This window comes from Mustela putorius, unplaced genomic scaffold, assembly GCF_011764305.1.
Source record: "Mustela putorius furo isolate JIRA1106 unplaced genomic scaffold, ASM1176430v1.1 tig00003899_pilon_pilon_pilon, whole genome shotgun sequence".
Taxonomy (NCBI): domain Eukaryota; kingdom Metazoa; phylum Chordata; class Mammalia; order Carnivora; family Mustelidae; genus Mustela; species Mustela putorius.
In genome coordinates, this window is record NW_025422048.1 from 18,474,539 (window position 1) to 18,493,930 (window position 19,392).

Consider the following 19,392-nt stretch of genomic DNA (forward strand, 5'->3'; position numbering starts at 1 on the left):
AAAGCGATTTAAACTTAAGAATATACTGAAGCCTAGTCACCTATATGTTAATCCTATAGATTCTTTTTTTTTTTTTAAGAAAGATCTTATTTATTTATTTGACAAAGAGAGACACAGCAAGAAAGGGAATACAAGCAGGAGGAGTAGGAGAGGGAGGAGCAGGCTTCCTGCCCAAGCAGGGAACCCAATGTGGGGCTTGATCCCAGGACCCTGGGACCATGACCTGAGCTGAAGGCAGATGCTTAACGACTGAGTCGCCCAGGTGCCCTAATCCTATAGATTCTCAGAGCTACAGTAAGTTCATCCTTGACTTTTTCCCTAGGAAAAACTCAAATTCCTTTAAGCTCTCAATTTCTGGAAGTCTCTGTGAAATTTCTTTTCCCCAGAGAACTATAGGGTTCAAATCTGTGTATGACTTCCTAATAAAACTATAGTTGGGGTGACCATACAATGTACTGTCCAACCTAGGGCATTTTTGAGCGAAAGATGACTCTACCAGTAATTGTGTCAGGACAGGGGGGCAGATATGCACTGTAAATACCATCAGTGCTTCAGTGTGAAGAATACCTTCTAGTTTTCAATGGAGATGTTGGTGTCCAAGTTCCAACAACAAATTAAAAGGCAGAGGAGACAAAATGTCAAACAATAAAAATTCTGCCTCATACCCCCACCTGGAGAAAACAGACGCTGAGGGCCATGAAATTTAAATATTTATTTTTAAATCCCCCACAACACTGGAGTATGCTTCACCTAGACACAGTTTATAGGACTAATAACTCTAATGAATAAGCAGTATGGTTCCTAACCATGATGCAGCTGTATTGTAAAGTTTCAAATAATCCATTTGTAAATTCACTGCTTTTGTTTTTTACAAAAATATTCATTTAACCCATGATATAAGTTGAAAAATTACTTCTAGACCTCTAATAGATTACGAACTGAAACTGTGTTTCAGTCACACAGAAGGTGAAAATTTCAACTGAACCATTACTTCAAAATACAATGCATTAAAAGTAATTGTTACAGTATAGGCACCAATGAAAAGAACTTTCTTGGCATATGACATGACCACGACTTACTCAAGTGTCTGAATTATTACAGAAAGAGAAGAGGTAATGGCCACTTTGAGGAAAAACGGTATTCTCTACTTGAAGAACACCTTTCTTCTAATATTTGGCAATCATTCAGATTTTTAGAAATGACTTCGGTGCAAAAACCAAACTGTGCAGATTCAAACAACAAAACGTTAACTACCAAAACTAATTAATATCAATAATTCTACAACTACTGAAATACAGCCCCAGTTTGGAACTTAGGCAGGCGTAATATATATACTGGGCTTTAAAGAAAAAAGGTATTATTACCCATGTAACAGTACCATAAATATAACTGAAAATTAACTGTACAGTCTAACAACTTCTCTACGGACATAGGTCATCCCGTACTATGGTTATTTTCACATGAACTAGAAAATGCTTATTTAAATACCCTTTCAAAAATGAACAAATGATGCTTTTTGTACTGGATAATTACGAAGAACAAAAATGTATAAATAGTTTATAGGACATTTCACTACCATAATGAAAATATGCTGGTGTCTAAGATATATTCACACCTGTTGATCAGGTACTTAATCACATGAATAACAGCTCTTACTTAAGCTCCCCCAATCCAAGCATATAGTATGTGATATGAGTTGAAGACTTTAAAAATGAAGCCTGACAGATTCCTCCAGGACTGCCAAAAACCCATCCTTGGTTAATTAGCATTGCTTGAAATCTCCATCCATGTTGAATAAGGGTTAACCGCCTCTTCCGCAAGAGAAGGTCAATACTACACACCAAGAGGTACCTCCGCTGCTACATGTTGCCTAGACATGCTTCAAACACAGGGCTCTCAAATGCGATCATCACTGAGCTGCCTAGAAAATCATCCCAAGTTGGTAAAGGGAGTCAATACTTTTCAGGTTTCATTTCTAAGAGCTTATTAAAGAAAATTAAGAAAGTATGACTTGTTTCTACCTCCCCACCAAAAGTCATTTTTAGAATATGCTTGTTTTTTTTTTAAAGAGTTTTGATGCTTGATGACTTGCAAACATTCGGTATTTAGGATGACTCTGAAAGACCTGTACGTTTCATGAGTGTACAGTTAACTAAAGATCAAAACATGAAAGGTATTCATCCCAGTAACTTAAGTAATAATGATACCTAAAAGCAAAACTGTATCTCAACATTTAGTAGAATACAGGTGAAACTATAGTATTAAAAGTTATTCCTTACAAAATAATCTCTTTAAAATATAAAATGATAAACACCATCACAAAATAGTTGAAGAGCTTCTTCCAAATCTTCAATGTTGCAAAGATCCAAAAGGCACATGGAGCTCATGAGTTAAGCACTGTTAAGCTTGAAGTAGCTTTGGTGGGTTTCTCTGGGTCCGTATGAAATAGCCAGTAAGAAGTTCCTTAGGGGGATTCATCTGCTGAACACCTATAAAATGAAGAAAAACTTAAACCTATATACAAATACACATTTGTATTTCTCATCTGTATGAACTCTGCAATAAAGGTACTGATTCAGCAAACTAATTCTTTTACTGAATCTTATCAAGTAGAAGTTAAAAAAGAAGTTCAAAAATCTCTTCTGTGGGGCACCTGGGTGGCTCAGGTGGTTAAGCGTCTGACTCCTGATCCTAGCTCAGGTCTTGATCTCAGGGTTGTGAGTGCAAACAAAAGTCTGGTTTCAAAAGAGAACTTAAAAATTAAATGTATGAACTTTACTGAATGGGAACAAAGTTAAACCAACAATTTGAGACAGTGTGGAAACTAAAGTCAATCATAAAAACCTTCTGTAGGCTGTACTGACTTCCTCTACCTACAATCCTTCCCTTAACTTTTCTTATGGGGGCTAAACGTAAGAACTTCAGCACTGCAAACTGCGTGAATAGTAGTATGATGAGGGTACTGGCAAGAATGAAAGCATTCCTAAATGGTATTTATAAGGGCCCAAATAAAAATACACTCCATGACCTTTTGTCTGTACCCCTACTAGCGGGCAAAGGAGAAAAAAGACAAAACAGGCCATTTCTTTCAGGGGGAAAAGTACCTTGTAATACCCAAAGATAACAATTCCAAAAGCTCGTGTTTAAGATGAGCAACAAATAAAATAGTTTTATGCATACAACTATTAAGAAGGGACTTAATAATGAAGAAGAGCCAAAATGACTGAATCAAGGTAATCATATTGTAAAATAAACATCCCAGAGAAAAATGTAAAAATAATTTCTTAAATGACATTTCAAGCTTACTTTTGAAATTTTTCAATTAATTTCTTCACCATTTTATCTGTGATGCCAGGACAGGCGGCTTCGGCCACAGCAATACTTTTCTCAAGTTCTTCAATCGCCTGATTCCTGCTAGCGTTATTCTCATCCTGCTGTTTAAGCTGTGGAAGATCAATAGTAATAACATTTGAAATCGCCAGACTTCTTAACATAGATATCCAAAGCTAATGAATCCGTACTTACTTCAGCAAATGCAGGTGTGATTATCATAGACAAACAGCTCAGTGTTTGCACGAGATCTTGCTCCTTGGAACAAACAATATAGATTATGCAGATGAAACTGACATAAGTAGTCACGGTTTTCTTACTCTTTAACAAGTGAGGGCTAACTGGAAACCTCTCTCCCATCATCATCCAGAAGACCTCTAACCTCTAGGATTACAACAGATACCCACGATTCCACTGGGTTTATGCATGTCTAGGTTGCATTTAAAAACATACTGATGGCCACTTAAATGACTCCCATGAATAATGGGAATAATTTTTAATAATTTAATAATTTAAATAATGAGTAATTTTTAATGAGCCCAAAGCTAACGGCACATGAAGCATTCTATGGACACAATGAGGTAAACGGGCACTTAGGGGTATTAAATTCTAGTAATTTCTGGCCATCACAATCTCACTGTATTAGTCCACAAGAGTCCTATCGAGAGAAAGTGATCATCGCCATGTACATACTGCCCCATTCTGGAGTTTCTTTGGATCAGGCTTCTTTCGCACGGTGGTAAAGCTCCATTCGGGATGAGTATTACTTTCTCTGCTGGTGGATTCCCTAAAGAGATGGCCCAAAATACTGATATAAGTTCCTAAATTATTCAGCTTGGTGAAGATACCAAATCAATGCAGCCAGACTCTGAAGAGTTGTTCCGATATATAAAAAATCACAGTATTTAAAAGCATTTGCGTTCAGTTTTGGGTGGAGACTATTTACTGACGAAGGGCAGTGATCCTCAAATCCTAAGCGTGCATCAGAATGGCATGTGGAGACCTCTCACCACATAGAAAGGCCTGCCCCCACCCCCTCCGCACTGACCAGATCAGGATCTCTTGGAGTGCCTTTTGCTTCTTTTTTAAAGTTCCATGGGCCACTTTCATGGACAACCATGGCCAACAAACCAACAGGGGCACAAGAATCAGCCTGCTATTTTTTATTCTTTTCAAAAGTAGGGCAATTTCTCATAAATGCAAGGACTCTGAGAATATTATCGAAAGAAATTTCGTGTTGCCTTTGTGCTGATTCAGCCAGTAGAAGAGTAAATTCTGGTGTGACCTACAGACTTCCCTGGTCTACATTAAGTATGGACTTAGAATCTCAGATGTCGAATGTCAATGCTGCAGTTAGAAAAACAGTGGAACTGTTTTAGGGGGGTAGAAATCATATATAGATGAGTATTTTAATGGATCAGTCTGATCACAGTTTAGTATGTGGCCAAGGGGTGGGAAAGGCCCAGAGGTCACTCTCCAGAAGGATTCTGCAGGTTCCCTGCCCCCCACCACCGCTAAGTATGAGAAGACATAGCACCTTATCACTTGAAGCAAACTAATGTAACACTTTTGATCGATTTTTTCCCCCAAATTTTGTAATATACTCAAGTATCCACTAGGGGTTAGACCGAGACCATTTAAAACAAGAGCAATTCACTTCTAAGAAAAAAAAAAAGTTTCCAAATTCATTGTACTTACTTCACAGACTGTGATTTTAAAAGACTTCCACAGTTTCTAAAGTAAAACTCTAAAATAAGGTTTGTATTTTATGCTAGAGAAGGCACAGTGGATACTAGCTAAAAGACAGGCAATATTAGAATGAGCTACCTACATAAAAAATTAAATGATTTGTACATACGAATCAGAGCCCTCGGAATCGGATTCATCATCACTGTGGCCTTCTGCCTTCCATCTCTTAAATCGATCTATCAGTTCGGTCAGATAAGAAGTCTTCTTTGAATTTTTTACAATGAATTTGTGTTTCAGAAGTTCTTTTGCTGTAGGACGCTAGGGAAAAATAATAAGGATGCATGAATACTTCCAGGCTCTTTATGATTACAAGGGGTGGTAAAAAATTATTTCAGTCATTAAGCAGGAAAGGTACACCTGGAAAGTAGGTCTACAAACATGAGGACAACTAAAATGCTATAGGGCAATAAACAGCTAATTCTACTTTTTGAAGTGGTTCAAGGCGACCAAATTAAATTTACTACCTTGGTACCAATTTGTTCAAGCCCAGTGGGCAAGGCGGTAGCCTACCTACCAGCAAACTGGCAGGCAGGAAATCTCTCAAAACCAGAGAAACACATGGCAGGATTTTGAAGGTAAGTTAAAAACTGAAAAATGTTTCAAAATAGTGTTTTCAAATACTCTTATTATATTTACTGTAAGTTGAAAAAATGGATGACAACTAGCAAGGCTGTAATTTGATCATCAACTACACACGTATGATCCCCAGATTAACCCTTTCTCCATCACCCATTAATTCAAAGTGCATCTAAATGCAAATACCAGGGGCTATAGGGACTATTTCTCCCCTAGGGCTTTGTTAATATCAGAATATTCACTCTCAATTTAAAAACAGTTACATCAAGAACTTAGTTCTTGTACAGTTCTAGCTTCTAGAAGTCACCAGGCAGCTTTATTTTAGAAACAGTAAAGCAACTGTGATCAATTCTGCCAGGTAAATGAGTAGAGCCCCCTAGACTTCAGTAAAAGCGTATGACTCCGTATGCTGGAATTTCTCAATATTAAATTCTTTAAGAAGTGAAATGCACACATCACTTTTCAAGAAAAATGAAAACACAGTTGAATAAAAACCACTGTGGATAGTTACAAGTGTACTTTAATAATGACTTCCTATAACAGGAACTTTATTTCTCAAATTTCTTTCCCTTTGAAATAAGAAATAATCAACAGAATGAAGGAGCTAGGGACCATGAGAAAGTGCAAAAGACACCGGGGAAGGAGAAAAGGAAGAACAGAACTATTAAGAGAGAAGGACGAATCAGGTTCCTAGAAGGATCTTAGGCAATTTTCACAGTCACTGTAGAAAAACCCCGTTTGCTAATGCAGATTTAATAATCAAAACCAAATAGTAGCAATAGCAATATATACTCACAAATGACGGATCTTTGTTCAGGCAAGCATCAATAAACTCCTTAAAGGACTTAGTAAAGTCTCCAACGAGAGTTGGAGGATTGTTTTTTGGAATAAGGAACAGAACTCTCATCGGATGCATGTCAGAGTTAGGTGGCTCTCCTTTGGCTAGTTCAATAGCAGTGATGCCCAGTGACCAAATGTCAGCCTGATGTAAGAGAGAGAGAAAAAATTAGCCTGACATTCCATTCCAACAGACTGCCATGAAATAGCCTATGGGTCACAAGACGTTAAGTGTCTTAAGAGGGGCACTTGGCTGGGTCAGTTGGAAGAGTGTATGAGTCTTGGGCTCGTCAATTTGAGCCCCACGTTGGGGACAGAGAGGAAATCAATCAATCAATCTTAAACAAACAAACAAAACAAGGTATCTCAAGAAATGCAATGTAATGTAATAAGTTTTTACTAATTGAATTAATTAATTTTTTTTAATGACCAAATTTCCTTATGGTTTGCCAGATACCACATTCTAAGCACTGAGAATTCAGGTGGTGAATAAAGCAGACAAAAAAAATCCCTGCTCTCAAGGGGCTTGTGTTCCAACAGAAGAGACAGATGAGTAAATAAATAGTATGATGTCAGATGGTGCTAGGTTCTGTGAAGGAGAGTAAAATTAGGGTAAGGGAATAATGAATGATGGGGTCAAGGGGCTGGAAATTTTACACAGGATGGCTAGGGAAGACTGCTCTGTGAAGTAATTTTTTAAAAAGATTTATTTATTTATTTTAGAAGGGAGGGACAGAGGGAAAGGGAGAGTATCTCAAGCACACTCCATACTAAGTTCCAAGCCCAACATGGGGCTGATCCCCCAACCCAGAGATCATGACCTGAGCCAAAACCAAGAGCTGGAAATCCAACTGACTGAGTCACTCAGGTGCCCCTACTGTGAGGTAAGGTTTAGGCAGAGACCTGATTGGAAGAAAGGTTATTCCAGATAGAGGGAAGGGTGTGTGCAAAGGTCCTGAGGCCGGAGTAGTACTTGATAGGTTTGAGGAATAGCAGTGAGGCCCCTGTGGTTGAAGGAGACAGAATATAGAGGAGAGTGAAAGGAGCTGAAGCAGGAGAGGCAGACAAGGGCCAGATCATAGACCACTATGTATGTGATCGTAAGGACCTTGGATTTTATTCTAAGTGGGATGGAAGGCTACTGAAGGGAAGAAATCGAGTCCAAATACAGGAACTTATGATTTAGCAGAAGACTTGATAAAATACTAGCTTTTGAAATACTTTTAAAAGAAGGAAAATTAGGGCAGTTTTTTTTTTTTTTTACATAGCATAGCATGTGATATAAAAGCTATTATTAAAAACAAAAGAGTTTTATACAGGTAACACTTTACTTTTGAGTCATAAGCTGACTGCTGAATAACTTCAGGAGCCATCCAAAATGGTGTTCCCACAAAGGTATTTCTTTTGATTTGTGTATCTGTCAGCTGGCCGGCAACTCCAAAGTCAGCCAGTTTAACATCTCCTTGTTCTGACAGCAAGACGTTGGCAGCTGGGGGGAAAAAGAAACAAAAACCCCTCAGCTTCCTTAGAATATAGCTATGTTTCTCAGGGTCATATAAGATTTCTGTGTACCTTTTATGTCTCGGTGAATTTTCTTTTCTGAATGCAGATAGTCCAGACCTTTCAAAATTTCCTTTAGCATGGTAGCGATCTGGAACTCATCAAATGGACCAGCTCGAAGCTGAGGAGGGAAAACACACACACTTTTTATACACAACTGAACAATCTAGTTCAAACCTGGTATTATCTGTGAAATCAGGGAATCACTTAGATATACGAAGCAATTCTGCTTATTAAGCTAACACTGAAACAAATGGGGAAATAATTTAAAAGGTGAGGGAAGAGACTAAATAAGTTAAGTCGAAGGGAAAGCGTTTTTTTCCAAGATTTTATTTATTTACTTGGCAGAGAGAGAGAGAGAGAGAGAGGGGGAGATCACAAGTAGTCAGAGAGGCAGCCGGAGGGGTGGGGGGTTGGTGGGTGGGAAGCAGGCTCTCTGCCGAGCAGAGAGCCCAATGCAGGGCTTGATCCCAGGACCCTGAGATCATGACTTGGGCAGAGGGCAGAGGCTTAACCCACTGAGCCATGCAGGCGCCCCCTGAAAAGGTTTTTAAATGATTAGATTTAATCTCGAAAGATAATATAAGCAGTGTGACCTCTGTACTAGCTACTTAAATTTTGGTGTTGGCTATTTCAATGACTAACTATTTACACTGAACTGATTTTGAGGTAAGTCGGCCCAGAGTACAGTTCTTAACTTTTGTGATCTCAATCACTTTGGAAAGCAGAGAGAATTTTTGAGACTGAAATTTAAAAGTTAGCCAGGAATATGATAATTAATCTATTCAGACTTTCACTTTAAAAAAAAAAAAAAAAGATCAAATTGTGAAGGGATACGGTTTTTCAAATAAATGTAACACATTTGCCTTTCTTTCCCCATCTCTGTACCAAAGCCAATCGTTCCAACTGGAATACAAGGAAAGCAATGATTAGGTTTCAGAACTTGTAATGGAATATCTGAAAATCTCTCTTTAAAATAAATGGTTATTTTAAAGTTCTGGTACCTCATAAAGCACAAACAGTGGACTGTACAATATTATTACAGGAAAGGGTGGGAATCTAAAGTCAGAGCTGAGGTAGAGTTCTGTTTGCTGGAAGGAGGGAAGAAGTGGTGAAAATCAAACATCGCCCACTCTGCCTCACACTGGGAGGGATTCACAGCTCTTTGGCACCTTGTGTATTTCATCTTTCATGAATACCATATTTATTCTGAATAAAGGGCACTTTCATGTTGAAATTTAACAGCTTAAAATAGACTCTGTACTTCAGTCTCACCATTGAATAGGAACTGTGGGCTGGATATACAGTATACTCCGGGGATGTCCATAGTTCAATAGGTGCCTTTCCTAGGTAACATTATCTATTTACTTATAAATCTATCAACTTCCACCCCAAAAGTTTCTATTTAAACAGGAGTGATTAAAGTTGTTCTCAAAGGTGAAAATGGCATTTTACTGATCGCTAGCAATGAAATTCTGAGGGACTACCAAGGAAGTGAGAGACCAAGGTCATACTAAGGATTCGTAGTTAGTATCACTGATCCTAATATGTTGACGGGGGCAGAAGACGTATATCCTCAGTTAAAGAAATCAGGCAAGATCTGTAAGGGATACTACTTGTCATTCTAAAGGACTTCCAAAAGTGGCCTGGGTAAGTCAGTGTATTAAGTAAGAAATTAAAAAATATATATTTCCATAAAACAAAAACAAAAACAAAAAAGGGGTCCTACAGACCCACTAGCTTATTGGGTATATTTAGGACCGGTTTAAAATACAAGAAACACAGACTCTCAATGAACGGGCTACTGGGGGAGGCAAAAAGGGGGAGACTCCATGGCAGGGAACTGGGAATAGGGTGCTGCAGTTCAGTTTTTCTGGTTCATTATCAGACATAAAACTATTTCAAGGCTTGTGGTTAAAATGTTTCCTTAGCCATGTTGACAACAATGGGAAAAGGAGAAAAAAAAGGGAGTTGGGAAAGAAAGCGAAGGTAAAGTCTCTGCAACAGAGACATTTTTTTTTTTTTTTTTTTTTTTTTGGCCATACGACCTTGGGAGAGATCATGATGAAATCTTGGTTCACTGGCCTTGGAGTGCATAATTGAACTTCTCCTCAATGACTGAAGATGGTGACAATGTCTCTAATAGCTAATACCCATGCCTTTGGGGCCGCATACCGGCCTTGGGTACTTTGCCTCTATTGTCTGCTGAGAGTGTGCAATAGAGGGACATCTGCTCTTTCACAGACTATATACTTGTGGGCCTGGGGCTCTCCCCCACTCCTTTAGATTTCCAGCCGGTCCTAATCAGCCAGTCCCAAGGCAGTACATTGTATTATGTCTTCTCTTAAGGCTGGCATATTGTTTCCAACTTTTTTCTTTGGTGCTCCTGTTTTATTCTATTAGCCTTATCGTATGAGTTTTTGTTGTAAGCCACCGCAATTCTTCTTGGAAAGAAGTCGGGTATGATCAATTCCATCAAATAAGCTACAATAGGCACAAAGTCTGTTCATACACAACTCGTTTTTTTTCCAATGGGAGAGAATCTTGAGGTATACACTCTGAAATGTTGATGTCAGTTACAAGTTGTAATCATGCTCCTTTAGTTGGGCACCACCTTAAAGTGAGAAATCCTCTCTGCCCAGCATCCCTCTTATTTCCTCTTGTCCCTAACAGCAGTGCTCTCCCTGCCACCTAATCCTTTCTTCCATTCCCCAAATGCTAGCCTTCATCTGTACAGCACATTTTCTCATCATGCGCCCTCCTTACAAAGGCCAGTTACATGAACTTTATCATTCAATCACAGCGTTCTTGAAATTGAGAAACAAACCTCGAGCAATTATTAATTGAATTTCTTCTTTCAGTATTCGAGGAAATCAAGGCACAGAGGTTCAATGATGGTTTGTCCAGTATTAGCCAGCTAGTCAATCGTAGAACGAGGACGAGGACCCAGGTTTCTTAATTTTTTACAGCACAGGGAAGGGATATGGTGAGCATCTTGGGGGACCAGATAAGGTAACTGTGATCAATTTGAAAAAGGCTCTTAACTATATGAAAAGTAGAAGGAGGATCGTGGAGCAACTGGCAGGCTTCTTGTAGCCCTAATGAAAACACTATTGTGAAGGATTATTATACAAAGAAACACCAGTTGTGTTCTATCACTAGAGAGGAGAGAGAGAAAACACGAACTCCAGCTTTGGGGTGTAAGAATTAGATTAGATACAAGGAGGGTAATACCTAACTCAGCAAATGATTACAATGAGATGAATTCCTAGAAGGAGATGAGACTCTCCGTCAAGTTTAATTACCATTTCTTTAGAAAGCTTTAAATTTGGTTCTGTTTCAAGGACAGAAAATCTCTTACCGTCATTTCTGTTCATAGGATTATTTGAAACTTTGGAGTCATTAGCAGGGAGGATTAAACCCTTTTAGAAATATTTAATCACTCACGGTTGGGAAAACTCATCTCCACTTGAAAATAAGAGTTAAAATATTACTTGATGATCTTAATCATGAAAACACTTTATTTTTAGAAACATCACACTCTATAATTTCAAAAGCAGAAGCATGCTAAGAAAATATAAGTCATATAATATTCAAGACAGAAGGGAACTTAGAAATAACTTCTTCGTTTTATAGGATATCCAAGTCTAAGGAATTTATGTGTCTGGTTCACAGGCACAGATTTAGTTATGAAGACAGCCCCATAAGATCAAACTCCTATAGGCCAGCTCAGTGGTCATCTTACTACACAAAGTTGCCTTTAGTAATGCATACTGAATTTTAAATACAATGTCATATTAATAAAGATTTAAAAGGGGGAGACAGCAATGACAGAATCACACCAATTTAGGGAAAACCACCTGTGTTTCTCAAAGGGATTATGTGTGTGATCACAGCTTCACTGGGTGAAACTTCTCCTGCCCATCGGAGGATTTCAGCACCCTGATCTTTGCCCACTAAAATGGCCCTAGCACTTCCAAGTCATTATGACAACCAAAAATACCATCACATTCCCAAATGGCCTATAGAGGGGCAGAGAGTTCTGCAGGAAACTGGGTCCATAGGCCTCTTTGGTGAGAACACAAGAACCAGGTTAATCACATTTTTAAAAATCCAAGAACGCGGTCTTTTCAGGGAAATCCTTGCGAAGTAAAACTCTAAACTGATAGCAATGGCCACATACACTGCTAATTTGCAGAGCTTTATTTTATTAAGATATTCATGTTTCATTCACATGCTAAGAATATCAGCAATATGCTCAATCCTGCAATCTAGCTCAATCTACATAAGGGCAGGGGTCCCAAAGTAAGAGTTTAACTTGAACATATTACCAGAGCAACCATTCAGCTCACCCAAAAGCCACTGCTTATGCCAGTTAAAAGAAAAAAGTTAAAGTATAGATATGTTAAGTATATAATTATTTAAAAATACTTACAAGATCCAGTGCTGAACCACCACCCAGGTATTCCATTATTATCCATAATTTTGAACCCTGTAAAATCCATGAAACAATTTAATCATTGTAAACCCGAGCCTAATAACTAGCATAATATGTTAAATCTGACATACTAATGTACTGGTCTTAAAACACAAGTTTAAAATTAGTTGTTTGAAGCCCAGCATATATTTTTCCATAGAACATTACAAATATAAGTAAAGTTCTGAGTCTTGATCTTCCTCCCAACCTTTTCAGCCTGTGATACGGCTAAATGAAGAACAAATTATTATTTTTTAAATTATTTATTTATTTGACAGAGCTCACAAGCAGGCAGAGAGGCAGGCAGAGAGAGAGGAGGAAGCAGGCTCCCTGCTGAGCAGAGAGCCTGATGTGGGGCTCGATCCCAGGACCCTGAGATCATGACCTGAGCTGAAGGCAGAGGCTTAACCCACTGAGCCACCCAGGCGCCCCCCCCCTTTTTAAAAAAGATTTTATTTATTTGACAGAGAAATTATTATTTTTTTTAACTGTTGAACTATTAGCAATTTTTATAAAACCCAGAATAAAGAAACCATAGCCTTAAATTATTATTTTGGATGACTTTGAAAGGAAAAGAGTCACATTAAGGAACGAGGAGGTATATGGAGACTTGTAGAAGTTTTAAATGGAGCTTCTGGGTACCTCCCATGTGATTTTAAGAGTTTGAGTACACTGGTTAGTTTGCCTTATTACGGTTTTTGGCTTTTGTTCTCATGTACTGTACCACTTCTATCAGCCATGATTACTGGGCATTTTTCGGACACATGTGGAACCTAGAAAGGATATTGTTCCTCCTGGCCTCCAACTCCTATTGCCGAGGTACATGGCTAAGAGAAAGGGAGTGTGTAGCTTGAAAAGCATAGAATTACTTGATTATTCCGGAATTAACTTCATTCTGAGCTGTACAGAAGGAATGGGGCAAGTTACCTGAAGTATGTAAACTTCAATCAGGTGTACACACATGTGCACACAGGCACCACTCAGCTCTGTCAGACAAAAATTGGAATCAACCATTAAACCTCTTTCAGCGATAGCCTGAAATACGAGGGACACTTCTCTCCCCAAATCATTTCATGAGTGTTATTCTCTGCATTTTTGTGGGACCCCAGATTTGACTCTAAGTGGAATGGTTGATTTTACTATCCTGGCAAGGGGCCAAGTTGTGAATGGCTGGTGTTCTAAAAGTCCATTTTAAGTAAGGTGTTTCAAATTTGAAAAGCAAGCACTTTTCCCATAAAAAATAATGTCGAGGTTCCTAGGGTAGTCCCCCACAAAAGAGAGCTGAACACGACGGTCTCCACAGTGTAGCAGAAAGAATGCCAAAGAAATGACTGTTTACACCCTCATAATGTTTCCAGGGGAAAAACACATTCAGTGTTGTGCTTCAACTTGGGATGCCAGGGACACATTTTTTACCCTTACAGCCTCAGCTGTGGGATAAAGATTCTCGAGCTACTGCCAGGAGCCATCAAACTCTAAACTCCTCAGGAAGTACTCAAGAGTTCCAATCAAAATGTCTACATGTCCCCATGAGGCTGGGGCTTTAGCATGGCAAAAGAATGGACCCCAGTAATAGGACGATGGGTGACACTATAGTGAAGGGACTGGAAAAGAGGCTTAGTATTGGGGCCGGGGGAGGAAGGGCTCCGGTTAAATTAATATGCAAGGATTCCTCCTTTCTTTCTGGATGCTGACACCATGTAGGATGCACAGCAGGGGGTGGGGGTTGGGCGGCAACAATGCGCACCCCCCCCCACCCCTTGCCTCTTGACAGCCACCAGCCACTCCCCTATCACAACCTGAAGTGAAGGAAGAAGCAGCCAAGAGTCTTTGCTGGTGGAGGTGTCTAGGGTAGGAAAGAGAGGAAGTATGTTCTCTTAACAGTGGGGAAGGAGAAAGAGCTCTGGGAGTGCTTCAGGTAACTTGTTTTTATGTCTAGAATCAGGCCCTCAGAACCTGAAAATTGACAACCTCATGTGTCTTTATAGTTGATTTTCTTTCGAGAGAAGAAAGAAGTGGTTCTCACAAGGCGGCACAGCCTGCGGAATTTTTTCTTTTGCCAGTTTGTTTCTAATCAGCCCTACCTTCTACCTCATGAGCTCAGAATGCTTCCCATTCACCTGATACTTACAAGGCAAACGAAAAGATCTTATTAAACACAGTTCTTCATGAATGAAAGCATCTGTTTTCCGAGTCTGAAACAATGTGTGTCCTTTTGGGGGGGGGGGTTACTGACTCAAAACAGAAACTTACCATCTGTTCTCCACTTAAGCATATTCACAGAGAGCTCAAAATGCTATTAAAGTTGTGAGTAAGCAACTTCCAGATCTGAAAAAGGCGGCTTCCTCCTCCCAAGCAAGCCACTGGGTGGGACCAGGACTCTCTGGAAACAGCAGGGAAGGAAGGGGAGCTGCCAGACAGAATTTTCTGCCTGCTTCCTTCTGATTGCCACTTCTGGGGACCAAGTCTCACTAGATGATGGCCACAGGTCTGGCCCTTCAGAAGATTGCTACGCAGGTGTGGGGACTGAAGTGAGGCTCGTGGGGCTCTTCTCTGCTCAAGGAAGCTTTGTCCACAGAGCGTTTTCTGACAGGTTCCTTGTCCACAGCAGGCCTCAGGGAAAACACCAATTGCAAACCAAACAAAACTGAAAAGCCTAGACTCTCTGTTTGTGTTCTTTTGGAGGACTACAACTTCTACCTTTGATTTCTGTGAAAAGATGTTTGTGTTGGAGAATGCAAATCAGTATGTTTGGCTTGCTTTTAAATAATTTAAAAGGCTGAGATGATATCTACATACCGGCCGAAAATTCCAAAAGAGCCAGGGACTGTAAACCATGCCCGTACATCCGGCACATTGAAGCAGAGGAAGTCCCTGAAGGAAAAACTCCACTTCTCCACTAATAAAGTGACCCGCACAGTTTCACAACGGGTTGGAGGAGTAAGTTTAAAGTCCTGCATCAACATGGGTGGTCAGGGGTTAGGAAATGGCTTTCTGATCCAAAATTCAGAATGCCTAAAGCGTAAGGACTCCAGAGTCGTACTATTTACTGGGGAGAACTTGGAGCCTAGTGTTAACAAGTTATCTCTGCCACCCCACAAGAAGGCCCCCGAACCCCACTGTTTGCTGCTAAATAGACATTTGGCCAAAGCAAGGAGGGAGAAGGGCTACTGTGAAATTTGGGATTCATTTGTTCATAGAAAAAAATTTTTTGAATACCCATTGTATGTATCTGAGAGATGATTATTGTACTATGTATTAAGTACATGTTGAATTAAATGGGCTGGTCTATGAATCATGACATTGACCACATAATCCAACATGGACAACTAAAGTCAGCCAGTTATCAAAGGACAAATGTTGTCTGATTCCACTTATATAAGGAACCCAGAGTCATCCAATTCATAGGGACAGAAAGTAGAATGGACTGTGGAGAGGAGACCATGGGAAATTACAGTTTAATGGGTACAGAGTTGCAGTTGAAGAAAATGAAAAAGTTCTGGAGATGGATGGTGGTGATGGCTACACAACAGGAAGGTATTTCCTGCCACAGAAATGTACACTTCAAATGGTCAAAATGGTAAATTTTATGATGTATATTTTACCGCAATAAAGAAGAAACAGCACATAAAATTTTAGAGAACCATGAGGGACAGGACAGATCATCTGGCCACATGCCTTACCACCCCTGAGTTCCTTTTTTCCAAACTGGAAGACCATCTCTATACTCCACCCTCACCAAAATGACGCTCAAGTTCTTGTTCAAATGCTACTCCTCCTTGTCAGGGTTACTGTACTTCATGGACCCATAGATACGTGGGTAATATGAAGCAAGTTAGATGTATCTATCTGGGGTTAAGTAGAGAGGCTAGAACCAGAGACCTGAATTCAGAAGTTGTCGCCCTAGGGGCGCGTGGGTGGCTCAGTCAGTCAGGCATCCAGCTCATGATTTCAGCTCAGGTCATGAACTCAGGGTTGTGGGACTGAGTCCCACTTGGGGCCTGCACTCGGCATGGGGTCTGCAGGAGATTCTCTCCCTCTGCCCGTGCCCCCTTTCAAATCAATGAATCTTAAAAAAAGAAAGAAGCTGTCACAACAGAGTGGATGAGATGGACCACGACAAATATGCAGAATGAAAGGAATATACATAGTAGGGCATTCGAAAAGCAAATGTCTGCGAAATTGAATCTAATAGGGGGCTCCTTAGAGCTGTGTTATTTCAAGCTTAAAGCTGTATTTGTTTTGAGAAAAAAAAAAAACATTGTAAGGAGGAGAACATTTTTCCCTCTTAAATTTCCTTTAAGTTTTATAAGAAAACTCCAAAACACAATTTTTAACTAAGGAACATTCCAGAAACATTCACCATAGGCTGGGAATAAACACACACAAAAGTCTCAGGAAAAACAGTGAGAAGGCCACAAAACCGGACTCTGTTCTGGAATATTTTACTTCTATCATTTTTTTTTTTTTTTTGGTATCAAGGTGGTGGTGTGTATGTGGGGGGGCATAGTTCCTTAACATAAACAGAAATCTAAAGGCGATTTTCAGCAGCAAATAAAGGCATGATTCAAATTCTAGTCAATGCCTGAGTGAGCTTCATTTTAAGATTTACATCGAACTAGAAAAATATTTAAAGATTATAAAAGATTTTTCCAATATTATGAGATCAGAAGGGAAGGGTTTGCTTATTTTAGCACTCTTCATAAAGACCAACTTTGTCTCTCAAGAAAATCTGCAGTGAACTAAAATTAAAGGAAAATACTGTGGTCATACTGATGTTTGTCTGGTTTTTACTCTTGTTTTTAAAAATGAAGTTATACAGTGAGCTCAGTCAAAATGAATACCTTGTACATTTCTGCATGTTTCAAGGAAATCACTACAACTGCATACAGTTTCAGAGAGCATATAATTTTCTCTCAAATGCAGTAACTTTTCCTCCAGCTTACAGTGCGGTCTTGGTTATGTATAATATCCTGTGTAAAGACAACCTGAGAAAAACCCTTATCCTACTGTACTCAATTAACCTGACTCACAAAATCCCCCATGTCTTCTGAAATGGAAGGATGCGCCACAATAAACCCTAAGTCGATTGATAATGCAGGCCCCTGATGGTACTTAGAGGATGTAGCCTTGAGTTATATTGACTGCATTAAACAGAACCCTGTTCCATCTGATGTGATTTTAGTCTAAAGAAAAGCAAGCCTACAGACTCTCACTGTTTTAAAATAAATGGAAAATAAAGAAGTCGGTCAATTTAAGTTGGTCACTTAAATAAATATTACAAGGTTATAAAATCATAGGCTATTTCTGTGTGTATATATGCACAGAGACAGACAATACACACGCATTTATTTACTCTAATGTGAATAAATTCAGGATACGAATAATCAGTATCAGCCGGCTGTGGATTTCTACAATTCTATCAAGAAGTGACATGTTTTTTCAAAGTAGTCTTTCATATTGTAGACTTTAATTAATGATGGTAAAGGGGATAAAAATTATTCAGTTTAATCCTTTAAGAAGACATCATGGATAATGGCCCTGATTCATTCACTAGTCTGAAAACATTCTATAATCAAGAATTGGGCATGACAATCTGTTTCTTTAAATATTAAGTAGTCATTGGGTGACTGGTACATGTACACTGTGAAGGGAATTTTTAAAAAACTTTTTAAAGTTCTAGGAATAAATAATACAAACAGAGCTATAATTCATTTTCCATAAGGGTACTGAGTCTGATTCAACAAAGGCTATAAGCAACCAATGAAAACAGTCAAAACCATGTTGGTACCCATTTTCAATATAATATAGAATAACCCATTAGGAATAGGGCTTATTTAATATTTTAAGTCAGTCACCAAAGGGAGCTTATCTGTTGTTACAAGTGCCTAAGAATAGCAAACCTTTAGGTTTGCTCTAGAGTAGGTCTGGAATCACCAGAGTCCAATCCAGAAAGAGTAAACCAGACATGCTTTAGAGTAGATCTGGAATCACCAGGATTCAATCCAGAAAGAGTAAACCAGAATCTGTAAAGAACACACAACAACAACAACAGATTCTTGAGGCTGCCTCAAACCAAGTGTGCTATGGGAATCAGGAGGGAGACCTGAATATATTGAGACTGAGTGACCTTTCAGGATTCCTTAAAAAGAATCTGACCTGCTAAGTAAGTTTTGTAGGTAAGAATTCACAAGCAAAATATGCCACGAAGAATCCAATCATTGTGTGTACAATTAGAGAGAGTAAAGGCTAACACTGAGAAGTGAATTGAATGGTACCATCTCCTCTTGGAGCCGCCACCGCCCTCCCCTCCAAATAAGAAAAGTGACTACATGCTTATTTGTGTTGTCTGTACGTTGTACATACGTAATCACAAAATCTGCACTCTGTTAGTGCAACGTGGGATTGTGTGCTCCTTAAAGGCAGGACTGAGTTATTCATTTTTTTAAAAGATTTATTATCAGTGAGAAGAAGGGAAGGAAGGGGTGGAGAGAATCAGCAAGCAGACTCCGGCTGGGCGTGGAGCCAGACGCAGGGCTTGATGGATTGAAACCAAGAGCCCGAGGCTCGGCTGACTGAGCCACCCAGGTTCTTCATTTTTCTATCTCCAGCACCTAATGCCGTGTATGACACACAGTGACAGCCTGTTTAAGGATTTATTCTACTATGCATTCATTCCACATTCATCTAATTCATGTAATACTAGAATAAACAGGCTTTGTAAAAAGGCAGTGAAATTTTTGATTTCTAAATAAGTAATAACTAATATAGCTAGATTATTCCAGGGTTTATTCGGTCAGCAGAATAAAAAAAGATAGCATTAATTCTTATTCAGGCCAGTAGCCTGATGAATTATAAATACA

The 19,392-nt window shown here is 39.2% G+C and overlaps 1 protein-coding gene across 1 annotated transcript in view; it reads right to left on the reverse strand.

The window, feature by feature from the left end:
• Positions 1 to 697: 697 nt before the first annotated feature.
• The window catches only part of STK26 (serine/threonine kinase 26), a 51,718-nt gene continuing 33,023 nt past the window's right edge, over positions 698 to 19,392 (reverse strand). Inside the window, exons 3-11 of the mRNA XM_004778720.3 lie at positions 12,488 to 12,544; positions 8,065 to 8,173; positions 7,824 to 7,981; positions 6,452 to 6,637; positions 5,189 to 5,337; positions 4,024 to 4,117; positions 3,526 to 3,588; positions 3,307 to 3,443; positions 698 to 2,489 (exon numbers count right to left, since the gene is read on the reverse strand). Of these exons, the coding sequence (XP_004778777.1) occupies positions 2,465 to 2,489; positions 3,307 to 3,443; positions 3,526 to 3,588; positions 4,024 to 4,117; positions 5,189 to 5,337; positions 6,452 to 6,637; positions 7,824 to 7,981; positions 8,065 to 8,173; positions 12,488 to 12,544 (978 nt within the window). The 3' untranslated portion in view covers positions 698 to 2,464. The remainder of the gene's footprint in view (positions 2,490 to 3,306; positions 3,444 to 3,525; positions 3,589 to 4,023; positions 4,118 to 5,188; positions 5,338 to 6,451; positions 6,638 to 7,823; positions 7,982 to 8,064; positions 8,174 to 12,487; positions 12,545 to 19,392) is intronic.